This window comes from Delphinapterus leucas, chromosome 9 (genome assembly GCF_059928025.1).
Source record: "Delphinapterus leucas isolate spDelLeu-1000000601 "Yukka" chromosome 9, BTC_Dleu_Yukka2, whole genome shotgun sequence".
Lineage (NCBI taxonomy): Eukaryota > Metazoa > Chordata > Mammalia > Artiodactyla > Monodontidae > Delphinapterus > Delphinapterus leucas.
Genome location: NC_143137.1, coordinates 91370097 through 91385645, shown reverse-complemented (window position 1 = coordinate 91385645; position 15549 = coordinate 91370097). Strand labels below are relative to the sequence as shown.

Here is a 15549-nt window from a genome sequence, read left to right as displayed (position 1 = left end):
AAATGGTGTTCGTATGAGGAAGCCAGATCATGGCTCAACAAAATGTAGAATAATTACTGCTGCATGTTTATTATGGTCTTAGGTTTCTGAGGTTTGTGTTTTACCTACCACTTAAGCTAAAATTTTGTAATTGAAGATTGGGTGAGCCTAAAGTGTACAGACTTACTCCCATTTTACATAATGAATGTATTTCTTGCCATTGGTAAACGCCTCTCAAGAAACTTTTCTTGCGGCCCTAGCACGTGCCGGGCCTGGAGGGATGTGTGGATGAACACTCTCGGGTGAATTACTGTCCCAGGAGGATGCAGTACAGTAAAGAGAATATACACTTTTCCTAATCACTCAGGGTCTCTCATGATTCAGGCATGATGTCCCAAAGGAGACCCTTCGATGCAGATGTTGTGCATATCCACACAGTGTGGGCAGAGGGCTGGCTGTACCTTGGCCCTGGCAGTGGTCCTTTAACTCACTGGACTCGGGACTTAATGACCTGAGTGTTCACCTAACAGACCAAAGGACCCAGAGTGCCCATCAGAAGAAACCATTTTGTTATCACTTCTTTTATCTGTGGTTAGGAAAACTTTTTAAGCAGTGGCAACCAAGCATAAAACAAAACTGTGCAGAGATTTTGGTGTGTAGCAGTCTGAATTTCTGAAGCAAGTCTTTATCTTCTCAGATCATGAGTTCATCCAATGATCAAATTACATCCGAGCACTTGCCTTGGCTTTGTCCTGGGGCTGCGATGAAGAGCAAATAAAATAACGTCAGTGAAAATGCTTGCTTTCCAAACCATAACACTGATGTATTTATTCATGCATTCATCATATTTATTGATATGCTTTTCTCAAACTAACTAGAGTAAGATTACAAAAACAACCCTAATTTTCTATTTCTACAGCTAAGAAACAGAGGGGAAGCAAATACGCAAAGTGTAAGTTTAACATAACCTTGGGCTTAAAGGTCTCATTAGGTTTTGATTTCGCTAGTGATCAGGGAAAAACAAAATGATAAGTTCCATGGTGATGACGATCATAAAGGAGAGAAGTTCCAGTTCATAATGTGTTTTACTTGGCACTTCATTTCTGAAATAAATGTCTTCCATGGGCTTCTCAGTGCAACATAGCAAATGAGGGCATTTCTGTCAATGTCATTCTACACTAAATTCCTAATGCTGTTTCATAGAAGTTTTTGTTGGTTGTTGTTTTTGTTGTCTTAATGAAAGATAAAAAATAACATGGAAGCACAAATCAGTGAAGTGATCCTGAAGGCTCATAAAAGTAATCTGGTCCAAGTTCTTGATTGAGAAAGAGAACTTAGGATATTCACACAAATTTTATGGTGAAAACTTTTTATGCTATTGTTTTTACCTCAATCAATGCATGGTGATAAGTGATTTTTATTTATCTTATAATAAATAAATTCGCTGAAAGGAAAAGAAAGAGGTTTTTAAGACATATTAAAGTCAGTTCTTAAGTATATTTTAACATCTAACATGAGTGTACTAACATTTAACTTCTTGGGATTTACCCCAAAGTCTACACAGGTTTACCCTCTACCTGAAAGTAGATTGTTCCTATGAAACCTTTCCTAAGATGAAAGGCATAAAGCGAAGAAGCAATCATCTTAAGACAGATCTTGCTAACAGATGCGCAAAGTAAATGGAGATAAGGCACAGATGCTCACAGATACAGTTCAGAGCTACGGCAGCTTGATGCTGAAATGCTGAGCGTAGTCCCTTGGCGATGCTGTTCTTGTTGCTGGAGCGCCCGCTGCCTCTATCATGGCTGGCTGCAAAACAAACACTAAATGCTATTTTTGCTTTTAACCTTTTCTCGTAAAAGTGAAAATCCTCTTCAGATTTCTTTCTGTTAGCAAAAATAGGTACTAATGTAGGTCTTCCGTAAAAGCAAAGTGGTGTAAACTTTTGAAAAATAGGGGATACTTGTACCTTGAAGCCATTTTTTAGAGCAAACCAACTAAAGATCTCTCTGAACCATATCATAAACTAGAACCATATCATATGTACAAAAACACACCTAGGAGAAAAAGGATAAACCCAACAACCTCTGTGTCTCTGATTTCCTCCATCCAACAGTCTACTATTTTTTTTAAGAAATTTTGTTTTTGTATGAATGTAGGAGAAAAAGGATAAACCAAACAACCTCAGTGTCTCTGATTTCCTCCATCCAACAGTCTATTATTTTTTTAAAGAAATTTTGTTTTTGTATGAATGTTTGCCTTTTTTTTTTCCATTGTAGATAAATACAACTTTCACCTCAGGTTTTCATATTAACTAGAAATATGATTTGGTCTATCTCTCTATCCTGGAAAGAATTGAACTGAAATGCTGAGCTCCCGTAATAAATATTTCATTTGTTAAGAATAATTAAGATCTCTGGAAAAGAAGATGTTTTCAGTGTCCACCATGGTGGGATTATGTTGTCTCTCTATAGATTAATTTATCTGTATTTCTATGGATTATTTTTTACAAAGTACTTCCCACCTACTCTATCTCATTTAATCCCCCATGACCATCCTTTGAATGCACTCTGTCATCACTGATATGACTTATCCTCTAATCTTTATTCCTCTTTTGTACCGTGCAATACCCCCAAATACAACTCACTCCAGTGTCACTGGGGAGTTAAAGGAGATAATGCATATGAAGCATTTAAGCAAGTACCTGGCACAGTAATAATCACTCACTAGCTATTAGCCTCATTTATATTGTTATCCTGACGTCCACAAACTCCACAACTGCAGAAAATCACACACATGAGTTGGGGATACTGGGGGTATGTGTGATCTGGAAAGGTTTGACTGCTTTTTTTTTTTTTTGATGGGAAATTTACCTAAGCCAGACTCCTTCAAACATGGATTCTGCTGTAGATTCTGGGATTGGATGCATCCATCTTGGGAGCATCCCTTCATGTCAGCAGTGGGCGCTGAAGATGTAGAGCAGCTGCTTTTTCTGTCGATTTGTCTTTTGACAGTATTTCCTGATCACTTCGGGGTGTAGGAGATGCAAACACAGAAGGAAACCAAGATGGTCTTGGATATTACCCTCCAGTTGTAATAAAGAAAAACAAAAACGTACCCTTCAGAAACTTGAACATCCTCAGATACAGAAAACAGTATATGCACTAGATCTACTGAATTACATTGAACCAGGCCATCTACTCCCGGATTGTAGGCATCTTATTTTTAAGGATTCTCTCCTCTCTCGGCAGATTCTATCAGTCTGTCTATCCAGAGACACACACAGAGATGCACACTGTCAAATAATGGATATAAACAATTCACTAATACTTGCTCTTATTTCTTGCAGAGGTCACTACACATGCCTGCGTGAAAAAAGGAAGTGGTAAGTTTTTGTCTAGGTTTTCCTTTATGTCATGCTGCAGCACATTTTTTTCCTCTGGATAAATTTAACTTTTGAACTTCCTTGGTTTAAGGTAGAAAAACCAGAATGTCTGGATGCTGCAGAAATAGACTGAGTGACAGTTTAAGTAAATCTATCATCATTTCCTAGGAGTCACCTTAACACAGTAAATGCTGGTTTTGGTGTGACGTGACTCTAAATTAGGAGGTGCAGTGATAGGTTCTGAATTATTTCGACAGTGGATTTCCTCCACTTGTGTGGCTTGTGTTTCTAATGACTAGGGAAATGCGGTATCAAGTTGTTTGTAGATTTTTTTTTTAAGTTTTAGCCCTTGCTAGTACCTAATACATGAACTGACACTAACTGAGAGCTTCGTATGCACGAGGTGTTGTGCTGTGTCTTGGCTACATATCCTGTTTACTGCTTATAATACTCCTAGGAGGTGATACAATATTTTCCCCTCACTTTACAGATGAGGGCAGTGAGCTACAATTAATTAAGTCCCTTGTACAAAGCCACACAGCTCTATCTGCGGATTCAACCCAACCCATTTGAATCAATGGTTCATGCGCTTACTCAGTTCTCTGTCCCTCCTCTAAGGTATAAATATAGAGCAAGAATCCCAAGGTCAAAGCCCTGAGACAGAGTGGGCAGGGGTGTAAGAGCGTGGGCTTCCGCTATCAGAGACTGGACTTTAACCCCAGTTCTTTCATTACTAGTTGCATGAATATGGGTAAATTCCTTACATTTTCTGAGCAATACAGTCATCATCCACCAATAGGGAACAATTACACCCTACTCAGTTATTGCAGACATAAGGTCACATATGTGGAATAGGGTATCCATTTAGCTAGCACAGAATCAGTACTAGTTGGTGGCCCTTTCTCCCTACATGAAGGTTCTAAGTGAATTTAGAAGCACTGGCTCTGGCCCTGCTGATCCTTCTTTCGTTCCCCCTATCAGGGGGCCTGGAACTCACCTAACACCTGAGCTGACTGAGGGCAGTGAGTTCTGAGCACATCACCTCCTGAGATCCCTTTCCACACCAAGTGCTGGTGATTCTGGAATTCTGACTCTATGAAGATGAAGCGTGGAAGAGGGAAATTTCCCCAGGAACGGACTCAGCCTTGTGGTCCATTCAGTAGCCAAGTCAGGCCCGTCATCACTGTTGTTAATTATTTCTTCACATCATATATGTCTTCGAAAACTTGATAGGAGAGGAAGTGTCATTACCTAATAACATCCTAGCCACCGTGAGAGATGTTAAAGAAAATACAGGTGACTGAGGCATGAGATCCTAAAGTTTCAGAGAATTTGGATTAAAATGTTTATTCCACTTTGTGCAATGTTCTCTTTACTAAGCCCCCAACCACCCCACTGTGAGCACCAGCAGATTTCCCTGATTTGTACCCCTCATACGAATCTCATTGATACTTCTAACTGTGATGCGTTCCCCCATCACTGTGTTTTAGCCTCTCAAAAGAACAAGTGAAACTAACCAAGATGTCTTCTCCTAGATTCCCTGCAGCTGCAGCTCACGAACACCTGTGCCTGCTACACCTACCTCCTTCTCCTCCTCAAGAGCTTGGTCTACTTTTTCATCATCTCCTTCTGTGTGTATAGAAGAACAGCCGTCTGCGGCCACGGGAAGAGCTCGTGACAGAGGGCACCACAAAGGGGTCACCTTTCCTTCATCATCTCTTGTCTCTAAAAGTGTCTGCTGAGGATCTAGCTGGGCTTCCTTTCTGGGTTTGGGTTATTTCAGCTCACATGTGTATTCTTCTGTGTGCCATTATTGTGTAAGGGCTTTTCAAACCACTGGGCAAGCAGACAGTTTGACTCCATAACAGGGAATTCTACCATTACTCAGGGGCAGGGCCCAGGGCTGGCCCAGGGGAGCCTCTCCCACCACTGTCCCCACAACCTCCTCAGGTCCTCCTGCCCCCGAGTCCTCGTGCCTCCTGAGGGCACACAGCGGGCAGCTCCCCTCTCCTCCCTCAGTGCCTCCACCCAAACCACGGCCCCCACCCTCCATGCCACCCACCCTGGGGCCACCAGCTTTGCCACTTGAATCCTGTCCTTTGATTTTCATAAGAGATATGAAAAATAAAAAAACAAATCAAAAGTCCACTTTTGTCTGTGTATTTTAATCTCATGAAATCTAACTAAGGTAAGGAACAGCATGACAACCGAGCTATCAAATCCAGTGCTGGTTGTAATAATGGTCACACCGCATTTCTGAGTCTTTCCCTGAGGTGCTGATCATAGTCCTTTCTTTGGGGCACTGGCTCCAACGGCACCCACCGCCAAACGAAGGTGCCCGGGTTCCTTCACTTTCAAAGGTCACCGGATTCAGACTCATTGGTTTGGGACGTTCCTGTGATGACAGTATAACAGCCAGCGTGACCTGCACTGTGTGTGCTCAGATCTGTACTAGTGTCTCACAGGCACTGACTCCTGATCCTCACATTAACCCCATGAGAACTGCACCGACACCAGAGGGGCACTGGGCGGGGGGTGAAGCACACAGATTCTGACCCCACAGGGCCTGAGTTTGAACCCTGGGTCTTTTTTTTTTTTAATAAATAAGAGAGGCTGTTATAAATATAATTAAAGAATAAGAACAAGAGCAAGAGACTATCAAAATGATCGGACAAAATTTTCAACTAAACTCAATTGAAAAATACAGTAAACTGGAAACTTAATTGTTAAACAAGTCATGCACTGTAGAAAAAATTTATAAGCTAGAATCTAAAAATGAATAAATTACATGCACACACAGATAGATAGATAGATAGATAGATCTCACATATAACATGTAGAAAATATATAAATATGTATATCTATATGATTAGAAAAAAGGAGGAAAGAAAGAAAATATCTGACATACTTACAAATGGACTTCTGGAAGAAAAGAACACGAAGAATGGAGGAAAGACAATATTTAAAGAGATAATGGCTAAGTATTTTCCAGAATTGTTGTATGGCATGAATCCTCAGTTTCAGGAAGTCTAATCAATCTCAAATGGGATAAATAAAAAGCAAGATATACTTAGCCAAGTTGCTGTAAAACTGTAGGACCAAAGACAAAAACATGATTTTAAAAGCAGCCAGAGAAAAGAGAGAAATTGCTTACAAATGGCAAAAATCAGATTAAAACCTGACCTCTCAACAGCAGCAATATAAAACAGAAGATAATTAAACAATAGCTTCAACTTTCTGTGAGAGAACTGCTGTCAACTTAAAATTCATTATCCTCTAAGCCTACCTCTCCAGGACAAAGGAAAATATATTAACTTATAGATTAAGGAATTTCTAAGATAAGTATTTCAAAAAAAAAAAAAAAGAAAGAAAAAGTGATCTCAAATGGAGGCACCTGAGATGCAAGAAATTATAAGCCAAAAATATGGCATGAATGTTAATCTAAATAAACAATTACTATATAAAGGAAAATAATATCTCAATTATAATCAAGAGAGAAATGATCTGTTCTAAGGCTTTGCTTTTATATTGATTTAACTTTACATTGTGTTGAGTAAAATTCCCTTATTGAAGCTCTTTAGGGCAACCACTAAAGAGAAAAAGCAAGAGAGGAGAAAAATAGAATGGGGAAAATTAATAATAAAAAAGGTAAGAAAACAGAGAGGAAAGAGAAAACATAAATCACAAAATAACCTCGTAGTAATGAATCCAAATAACTCAGTAAGCATTTCAAAAGTAATAGATTATATAAAAAACAGAATCCAACAATATATTGCTTGTATATGACACAATCAAAATGTAAAGGCATTTGGGTGGAAAAAGATCTACTAGGCAGGGTTTCCCTGGTGGCGCAGTGGTTGGGAGTCCGCCTGCCGGTGCAGGGGACGTGGGTTCATGCCCCGGTCCGGGAGGATCCCACGTGCCGTGGAGTGGCTGGGCCTGTGGGCCGTGGCCGCTGGGCCTGCGCGTCCAGAGCCTGTGCTCCGCAGTGGGAGAGGCCACAGCGGTGAGGGGCCCGCGTACCGCAAAAAAAAAAAAAGATCTACTAGGCAAATACTAAGCAAAATCAGCTGGGCAAGTATTACAACAGAAGAAAAGTAAATAAATGACAAAAAAGTTGGAAAGGAAGAACCAAATCTATCACAATTCACTATCCATAGATCATATGACTGTTTACAAGAAATTCCAAAATAAACAATAGGAAATGATTAGAATTAATAAGAACATAACAAAGATGTTGGATATCAAATTGATATATAGAAGTAATTTGCATTTACACATATTTGCAGAAAATAGAAAATGAAATTCAAAAATGTGACATAGTAATTCTTTGTATCTAACTAGCATCTATCTATGTATCTATCTATCATCTCTCTATCTACCTAAGTCTTTCACCTATCTACAAAATCTAGAATTAAGTCTAAATTTAATGTGGAACCTTTTGAAGAAAATTATAAAATTTTAGTGAAAGACATTAAAGAAGAATGAAATAAGTAAAGAAATACCATGTTTTGGGAAGGGCATAGTTAATGTTTTTAAGATGTCAGATCTCTCCAAAATTATCTGCGGATCCTGTACACGTCCAATGAAAACACAAAACGTATTTTGTGGAATTTTACAAGCTGTTTCTAAATTTTAGATGGAAGAGAAAGGGGCCAAAAGTAGCCAAGAGAGTCCTGGAGAATATAAATAAGGTAAGTGTGGGTGGGGTGGTGAATGGCCCTTCAATGTATCAAGATTTATTATAGAACTACATAATTTAGACAGAGTGGTATGGTACAAGGATAAACAGGGGGAAAAAGGTGAAGAGAACGGAGATCAATTCATATAAAGTCCTACACAAAACAGGGATGGCAATGGAGGAAATCAGTGGGGAAAGGATCAATCATTCACTGAATGCTGCTGAGGTAACTGGTTACCCATAAGGAAAACAAAATGAAATCGCATCCTTGTCTCACACCATGCACAACTTTCTTGTTTGATGCCTCCTGATGCTTCCGAGGGGCTTTCTCCTGTCACAATACTGGGGCAACAGGACAGGGGCTTTCTCTAGTGATTCATGGTGGAAAAGCCCTAAGGAGAGAAACTTCTAAAAGCTACCAATGGGTAGCAAGCTGATTCAGCTCTTCAGCAATTCAGCAGTAGGTTGTCACATAAAGAGCATATACAAATTTAATTCCCTGCTGATTCTAACTAACATTTTGGAATCCTAGTCACTTCTAAGTACATTTCCTTTCCTTTAAGAAAAGGTTAAGTGCTAATGTGGTTGCTGGTTTGCCAAGAGAAATCTGGCAACTCTTACAAGTACAGATGTAGAGTGTAATTAAATTCTTAATGTAGAGCCAGACAATTCATTGCTTTGAAAATAATACTTAACTACAAAGCCATCCTACATTCTTTTACTAATAAGTATTGACTGGAGTTGGAGGAGGAATTTTTTTTCTGACCTGGTTGATGAATTCAAGTTCAAGTGACAGAGCCCTGGGTCTTTATTAGTACATTTCTGTGTGATCTCAGGCAGCGATCTGAACTCAGTGCTGTCATTTCCTCATGAGTGTAATGAAGTTACAGCGCCGTCTCCTGGAGCGTGAGGATTAGATGAGTTAATAATGTTTGGTCCATGCACATCCTCGACAACATTAGCATCTACTGTCAGTAGCTCTACTGTAAAAACAGTAGATTCCACACATACACACGCAGACACACCGAGGATCATCTCTAATCTCATTTCCCTGCAGACAGGGTGGGTGTGGATGGATCAGGGACTCGGTTTTAACAATTCCCCAGGAATCCCATTCATCGTCTAAGAGCCCTTGGGGGAGGGTACAGTTATAGCCACAGTTTACAGATTGGAGAGATTAAGTATTCTGCTCCTGGTCACTATTTTGTAAGTAATAGTCAGTTACAGCCAGGGCTCTCTGAACTCAGAGATCATATTTTGTTTCCTAGGATCTTATGGCTTGTCCTTGACTCACTTTCTACTGGGAAAAACAAAAACAGAACAAGCCACAGCAAAATGAAACACGCACTGCTTCTTGACTAAAGACATCCTTCAAGGAGTTGGTGAGAATGTTCTAAAGGACTTGTGGGTGCACCTGTCTTCTCCCCATGTACGTACTCTGGAATCACCATAGCTGTTCCCTTTATTGTCCACATCATGGAAATCCTGCCTTACTCTGTGAGTGTGTCTAGATTTGTAACTGCTCTTTTGGGGGGTGTAATGAATTGGACTGAGATTCTCAGGCAGAGCAGGACACTGGATGGTGCTCTGAGCATCCTGACACCACAGCTCCTCCCCTAGACTCAACGGGCCCTGAGATCCTCAGAATCTCCCTGTGGAAGCCTCTTATATGTCCAGGAGCATTTCTGAGGTGGGAGGAAGGCATACATCGTTTTGGTCCAGTCCTTTTCCACTACAGCGTGGCTGCAATGTGGTATTGGGGGAGGAACCCTGGACCAGAGGTTCTACCTCACATCCCATCGTTAGAGCCTCCACTTCCTGGTCTGTTATAACCAGCTGTGTCATTTCTCCTTGACCATGTCACGTTGCCTAAGTTTACCCATCTTTAGAAGAAAGTGTTCAAATTAAGTCACTTCAGATTTCTATGGCAATGTACAAATTCAATGATTAATAACCCAATGAAGTAATAATAGCAAAGGCTTTCTGGTACTGGTCTAAGTGCCTGTTAACTTATTTAACTCTCACAAGACACGTGCAATTATCGCTGTTCTATAGATGGAGAAACTGAGGCACAGAGGGTTAAGGAGGGTCCCTAGAGTGAAAACAGCTAATAAGAAACAGACCTGGGATTTGAACCCAAGCAGCCTGGCTACTGGAGCTCTGCTCTTACCTTCTACATTAGTTGCTGCTATCATAGAAACAGGTTACATTTACTTTCGGTTAAAACAGGAAAATTTCCTTCCTTGTCCATGTTTCCTCTCCTTGCTCCTAGGCTGTGCGTGCAATTGAAGGGTCAGAAGCCAACCTGCCCCCAAATTTTTCATGCCGGGAAGACTTTTATACACTGACTTGCCAACCACTGATAGAACCTCTGTGACTAAAGTCCATGACACTTGGTTGGATAAAATATATACCACGACAGCAGGCTGCATCTGCAGGTGCGAAATGGAAAAGTTAGGCAAAGATGGATACAATTCCACATTAGAACGCTCATGTGTCAGTTGTTTTTATAGAACTAGAGTACATCATACACTTCTCAAGTATACAAAAGGGAAACTTCAAGGCAGCAATTCTCAAAGTTTTTCCCATTACGAATTCTCTTTACTGTTTTGGAATTCTTTCCCTCATAGACTTCAGTTTTTGAAGGCTTCCTGTCAATCTAGCAGGCCATGATTAAGTAATACAGGATTTCCCATTTTATTTATTCAAAGTCATATATAATTGTCAATTAGAAATTCTGAGTAAAAAGAGATAACTAGAAATACTACACCAAGCTGGTATAATTCAGCCAAAAAGCTAGAAATTCAACATTTCTGTTAGCCATGAAAACTAGTCTGGGTAAGTGCATGGTCTCTGTAATGGTCTCTTAGGCTACTTTTTGTATGTTTGCTTTCGTTTGTTTTCTTTGAATAATAGCAAGTACCTACCACTTAGTGAGCATCAGGAATTCTGCTGGGCAGTTTGCTTGCTTCATGTTTGATGCTCTCACTAAAACACAGATCAGGTATGACACTCATTTCACTGATATACCCCAAGTTAATACGGAGCAGTGCCATAGTTCGCATGGGCCAGGTCTGCATGACTTAAGCCCTACTGCTTTATCCATTATAACAGTTGCTGTCTTCTTGGGAACCCATGGAATGTTAATTATAACTCAAAATAAATGGAAGGAAGAGAGGGAGGGAAGGAGGGAGGGAGGGTGAGAGAGGGAGGGAGGGAGGAAAGAAGAATCACTAAGGCCCAGACTTCATAACAGCCCAGGCATCAGACTTTAAAAAGCCCCCTTCAGTAACTCTGATGTGCAGCCGGGTTGAGGCAGCAAGTGACTGAAACAGTCCCAGTACTGCCAGCTCAGATCTCAGGCAGAAAGGAGTCATCGCAGAGCCCATTACACAAGTGTACAACGTGCTTCACCTGGAAAGTGATCTTACCGTCCACGCATCAATTTCCTAAGGAAACAAAATGTATGTACTGAGATTTATGTGCTCAGATGTCCATCAAATGTAGCACCACTTACAGCAGCCCAAAGTAACCCAAATGCCCAATTCGAAACTACGGAAATAAACTAAAGGACATCATATGACAGACTACTATGCATCTTCCAAAACAATGTACATTATTTAAAGAAATGGAGAATTAGTCAGGAAGTGTTGAAAAACTAATATGCCTAGCAAACTCCAGTAAAATTGTTAGATTATACCACCACATGGTTCCAAATCAATCAAAAAACACTCCAGAAATTGCATTAAGAAACCTTGCTTCAACCACTGTTATCTACGTCCCTACCTCTTACAGGTCACACTTCTGTTTCCTCTGCACACGTCCAGTTTTTATTTAGCAAATGCAAATGAACATACAAAATAAATAAATAAATGAAACATATATGTATATGCGTGTATACGTATTCTAATTTCCTGCTTCATACACAAAGGTAGTAAACAATATACATTCTTCTGCACCTCTCTTCTCACTTGTACAACCTAGAGCTCTTTTCATGTCAGTCTCTGGGGACACATGGACAGCTGTGTGATATTTCACTAGTGAATTACAATACTTTACGAAAATCAGTGCCCCCGTGATATGTCATTGGCTTATTTCCACTCTTTTGCTATTACAAAAGATGCTGAAATTATAATAGTGTTTTATGTCATTTTGACCGTGCATATTGGTCATTTTGACAGCTATGGCCAACTTGCCTATTATGGACACAGCACCATCCTGCATCTGTACCACAATGTAGGTGAACGCTGGGAGAGTGCAGTCAAAGGTCAGGATTCTGCTGATCTGACAGGTGAAAAACAGTATCTCATGTATCTCATTGTGCTTTTGTTTTTCTCTTTCTGTGAGTGAGGATAAGCATCTCTTTATATAAAGTCTATTCGTATTTCCTTTCCTGTGCAATATTTGTTCAGTCCTTTGATCACTTTTTTCTATTGGGTGGTAATAGTAACAAGTATGATGCTCACTTATATGTGTGTCTGTGTATTTCTACAGGCACACACAAAACAAAATGTTCACTGCATGGTAGGTGGGTGAAAAAATAAGTGATTGTATATTTTTCTATTTTCTCTGATCCTTTTAAAGTAAAAATCCTTTTTATGCATTAGAATTAAAACCTTGTCTCCTTTAAAATTGGGAAGCTGTTTTTTTGTTTGTTTCTGTGCTTACAATTCACTTCAGCTTCCGTGAAACTAGTTCTTTTGAAAACCAAATAGAGGCTCCCATTTGGAAACAAAACAAGAGCAACCAGATACAAGAAAGATGAAATCTAATTTAGATAGTCTCCTTGGTTGAGACTATCTAAATTAGATATTAGAGCAGATCTCTTTAGCCCAAGTACCTGGCCCTCCTCTTGGAGTTTGGGAGCTATTTCTGCGTCGGGAAAGCATAGAAAGGCAAGATGGAAAAACTGCAAATCTCTGAAAGTTCTGTGTGGCTGATTTCACCGCAGGGCCTCCTGCGGTTTCCAGCTTCTCAGCAACTTCCTTTCCCAACTCGCCCTGGGCTGCCCTGGCCTGGGAGATGCAGAGACGGGAGGGCGGTGGTGGTGAGGGTGACAGCGTGAGTGGCAGGAGGGCGCTGGTGTGGCTGGTTCTCAGGCTTCTTTTGTTCGTGTGCTCTGTCGAATGTGGTTGATTCGTGGAAAATGCTCAAAGTCAAACCGGCCCCTGCTGGTTGGGACTGTGCAAGGGGTAGATGGGGTGTCACAAGGAAATAAGAACAGTTAAACCACAACCAACTTTGCTCACTTTCAAAGAGTCACAGCTAATGGAAAGAAAACATCGTTTTACACAGGCACGTAATTGCTATCAAACATACTCTAGGCTGTGGCTTAGGGTTCCCCATTATTTCTGTATGCAGTTCCTCCAATTAGCTCCTATGTGAGTTGGGAAACTTATGCCCAGAATATTCAGATGCTGCTTCTCTGTCCACGCTCAGGACTCTGTTCTGGAGGAAAGAGCAGACAGGACTCCTTGCAGCACTAAGATAATCCCTGACATTCCACCAACCACCCATGCTCTTCCATGATCTGTGATTTACCGAGGCTGGTACTTCTTGGTTTCATTTTCTGTGTAGACAGGGTGACATAAGACTCGATCCCCTAAACCCAGTCGCATGAACAGATGTGATGTGCTTTTTCCCTCACAAGAACAGAGATATGGAGGCCCTGATCTCACCCATGCAATTGAGTGTCATATACTGAGTCACATAAGTCCCCCGAATGGGACAAAATGACTTCAGAGTCATCCTGAGCAAGGCTTAATAGAAGCACTAACATCAGATAAGAGTGTGATGGGTGAATGAGCCAAGGGCTGCTCAGCAACGTGAGCATGGACAGCAGGTGTCCCATCTCCACCCCACCCAGCAGGGGTCCAAGCCCTGGACTCCATCCGTCCAGTCCCAGAAGGAAGCATGGCTCTATGGCTAAGCTCAATGCTTTAGCTCTCACAGTCTGACCTTACAGCACATTCAAGTCACATCCTTCATTCTTCCTGGTCTCTGCTCTGAGAGCCAACATCTGGGGGGACCTTGCTCATCTAGGAGGACTGGCCACATCCTACTGGTCCAACCCAGTGTGTTGGGGAGAGCTCCTTCTCAGCATAAAGGCACACAGGTCACATTAGTGGTCATGGTGTAGATGGGGGTCCACTCCCGAGACAGGATGTTCTCGTTGTGATGACACCACTGAATTCTTGAGGCTTTAGTCCAAAGCCAGACCCTGGAGCTCTCCCTCCCCCTTTCTCCATGGATGAAGCTCCCCCTGGTTAGGCCCCGGCCTCCCAGGGAGCCTCCAGCTGCACTTCGGTCCTGTGGCCCATTCTTAGACCAAGCATGGATGGAGTTGATCTGATCTGCATAAATGGTCAGTTTCCATCCAAACCAACACCATTTCCATCATACACAGTTCAGTATTTCTTGAATGACACAATGAATAATGAAAGAAAACTGATAGACATGCTGCCTTCCCATGAAGCATTGCGTTGAATATTCCTGTTTAACAAAAATAGCTCACAATATAATTGAGCTCATTTTAATTCAAACTAGCTAAACACAAGGGAAAATGATTTCATACAGTGGGTTCAAAGAAGAGTAATCAGACTATTTTAAATCATACTTCTGAGAGAACGATTCAATTTCTGGTGACTTTTTACATGTATTCGCAATCCCTCATGTTCCCCTTTCGTAATTCCAACACTTTAGGCCAAATACATAATGCAAAACAGGAAAAATAAAACCGATCATTTTGATATGTTGGATTTTATTACCTTTTAAAATTGTACAAATAGTGCATGTGCATGAGTTAAAAAAACACAAGGGAAATGTAGGGAGTTAAAAAAGAAAGACAAAAGAAATCCAAGACATGAAACAAAAAAACTCCATTCTGCAAGTCAAAATAAAAAGATATTTTGCATACTAAAAAAGTGTTATTCCAATATATTAAGAAGTCTTTTGATCAGGAACACAGCACAAGACTTTCTGCAACTATTCTTTGACAGATCAGACTCAAGTCTCACTGAATACAGGATGGATCATGACATTATCTTACCAGCCACGGGCAGGTGATTAAATATATGTGGAGATGGTACCATGTCTGTGAGGTATTACAATCAATAAATTCTTTATTAGCCATTCAGTAACGTCAGCAGTGGATGTCACCATTTCAACCTTCAAAAGGGAGACCCCCAGTTTCAGTGCTTTTTTCCCTCTGGTGACGTTCAGTGAAGGTTTTTCACACTTAGAAAAAGAGAGAACACAGAAATATTTGAGATGTAGTGTAAAAAGGCAAAATGCTACATTTTGCTCTATGTATTTACAACAAAGTCTACATACTAAAGATAGGCTGTGTTACAGACACTTGAAAGACCATGCGTGAGGCCACCCAAGAATTTATTTTAAAGCATTTTAGAAAAGGACGTCCTTATTCACATGCTCATATTTTTGTCCTATGTCTGAAGACTGTTGTAGAAAAAGGGGCCGGAGCATGCTGGGTACCACTGATGCA

General features: G+C 40.7%; 2 protein-coding genes across 3 annotated transcripts in view; one reads left to right on the top strand and one right to left on the bottom strand.

The window, feature by feature from the left end:
• Window positions 1-5454, top strand: part of TARP (TCR gamma alternate reading frame protein) — a 28704-nt gene extending 23250 nt beyond the window's left edge. Inside the window, exons 5-6 of the mRNA XM_089917832.1 lie at window positions 3329-3364; window positions 4900-5454. Coding sequence (XP_089773958.1) covers window positions 3329-3364; window positions 4900-5042 — 179 coding nt within the window. The 3' untranslated portion in view covers window positions 5043-5454. The remainder of the gene's footprint in view (window positions 1-3328; window positions 3365-4899) is intronic.
• A 5806-nt stretch (window positions 5455-11260) lies between these two features.
• Window positions 11261-15549, bottom strand: part of STARD3NL (STARD3 N-terminal like) — a 53488-nt gene continuing 49199 nt past the window's right edge. The window contains exon 9 of one of the 2 annotated variants that reach the window (XM_022593031.3): window positions 11261-15281. The gene's annotated coding sequence lies outside the window, so the exon portion shown is untranslated. The remainder of the gene's footprint in view (window positions 15282-15549) is intronic. The other variant, XM_022593030.3, reaches the window with a different exon arrangement.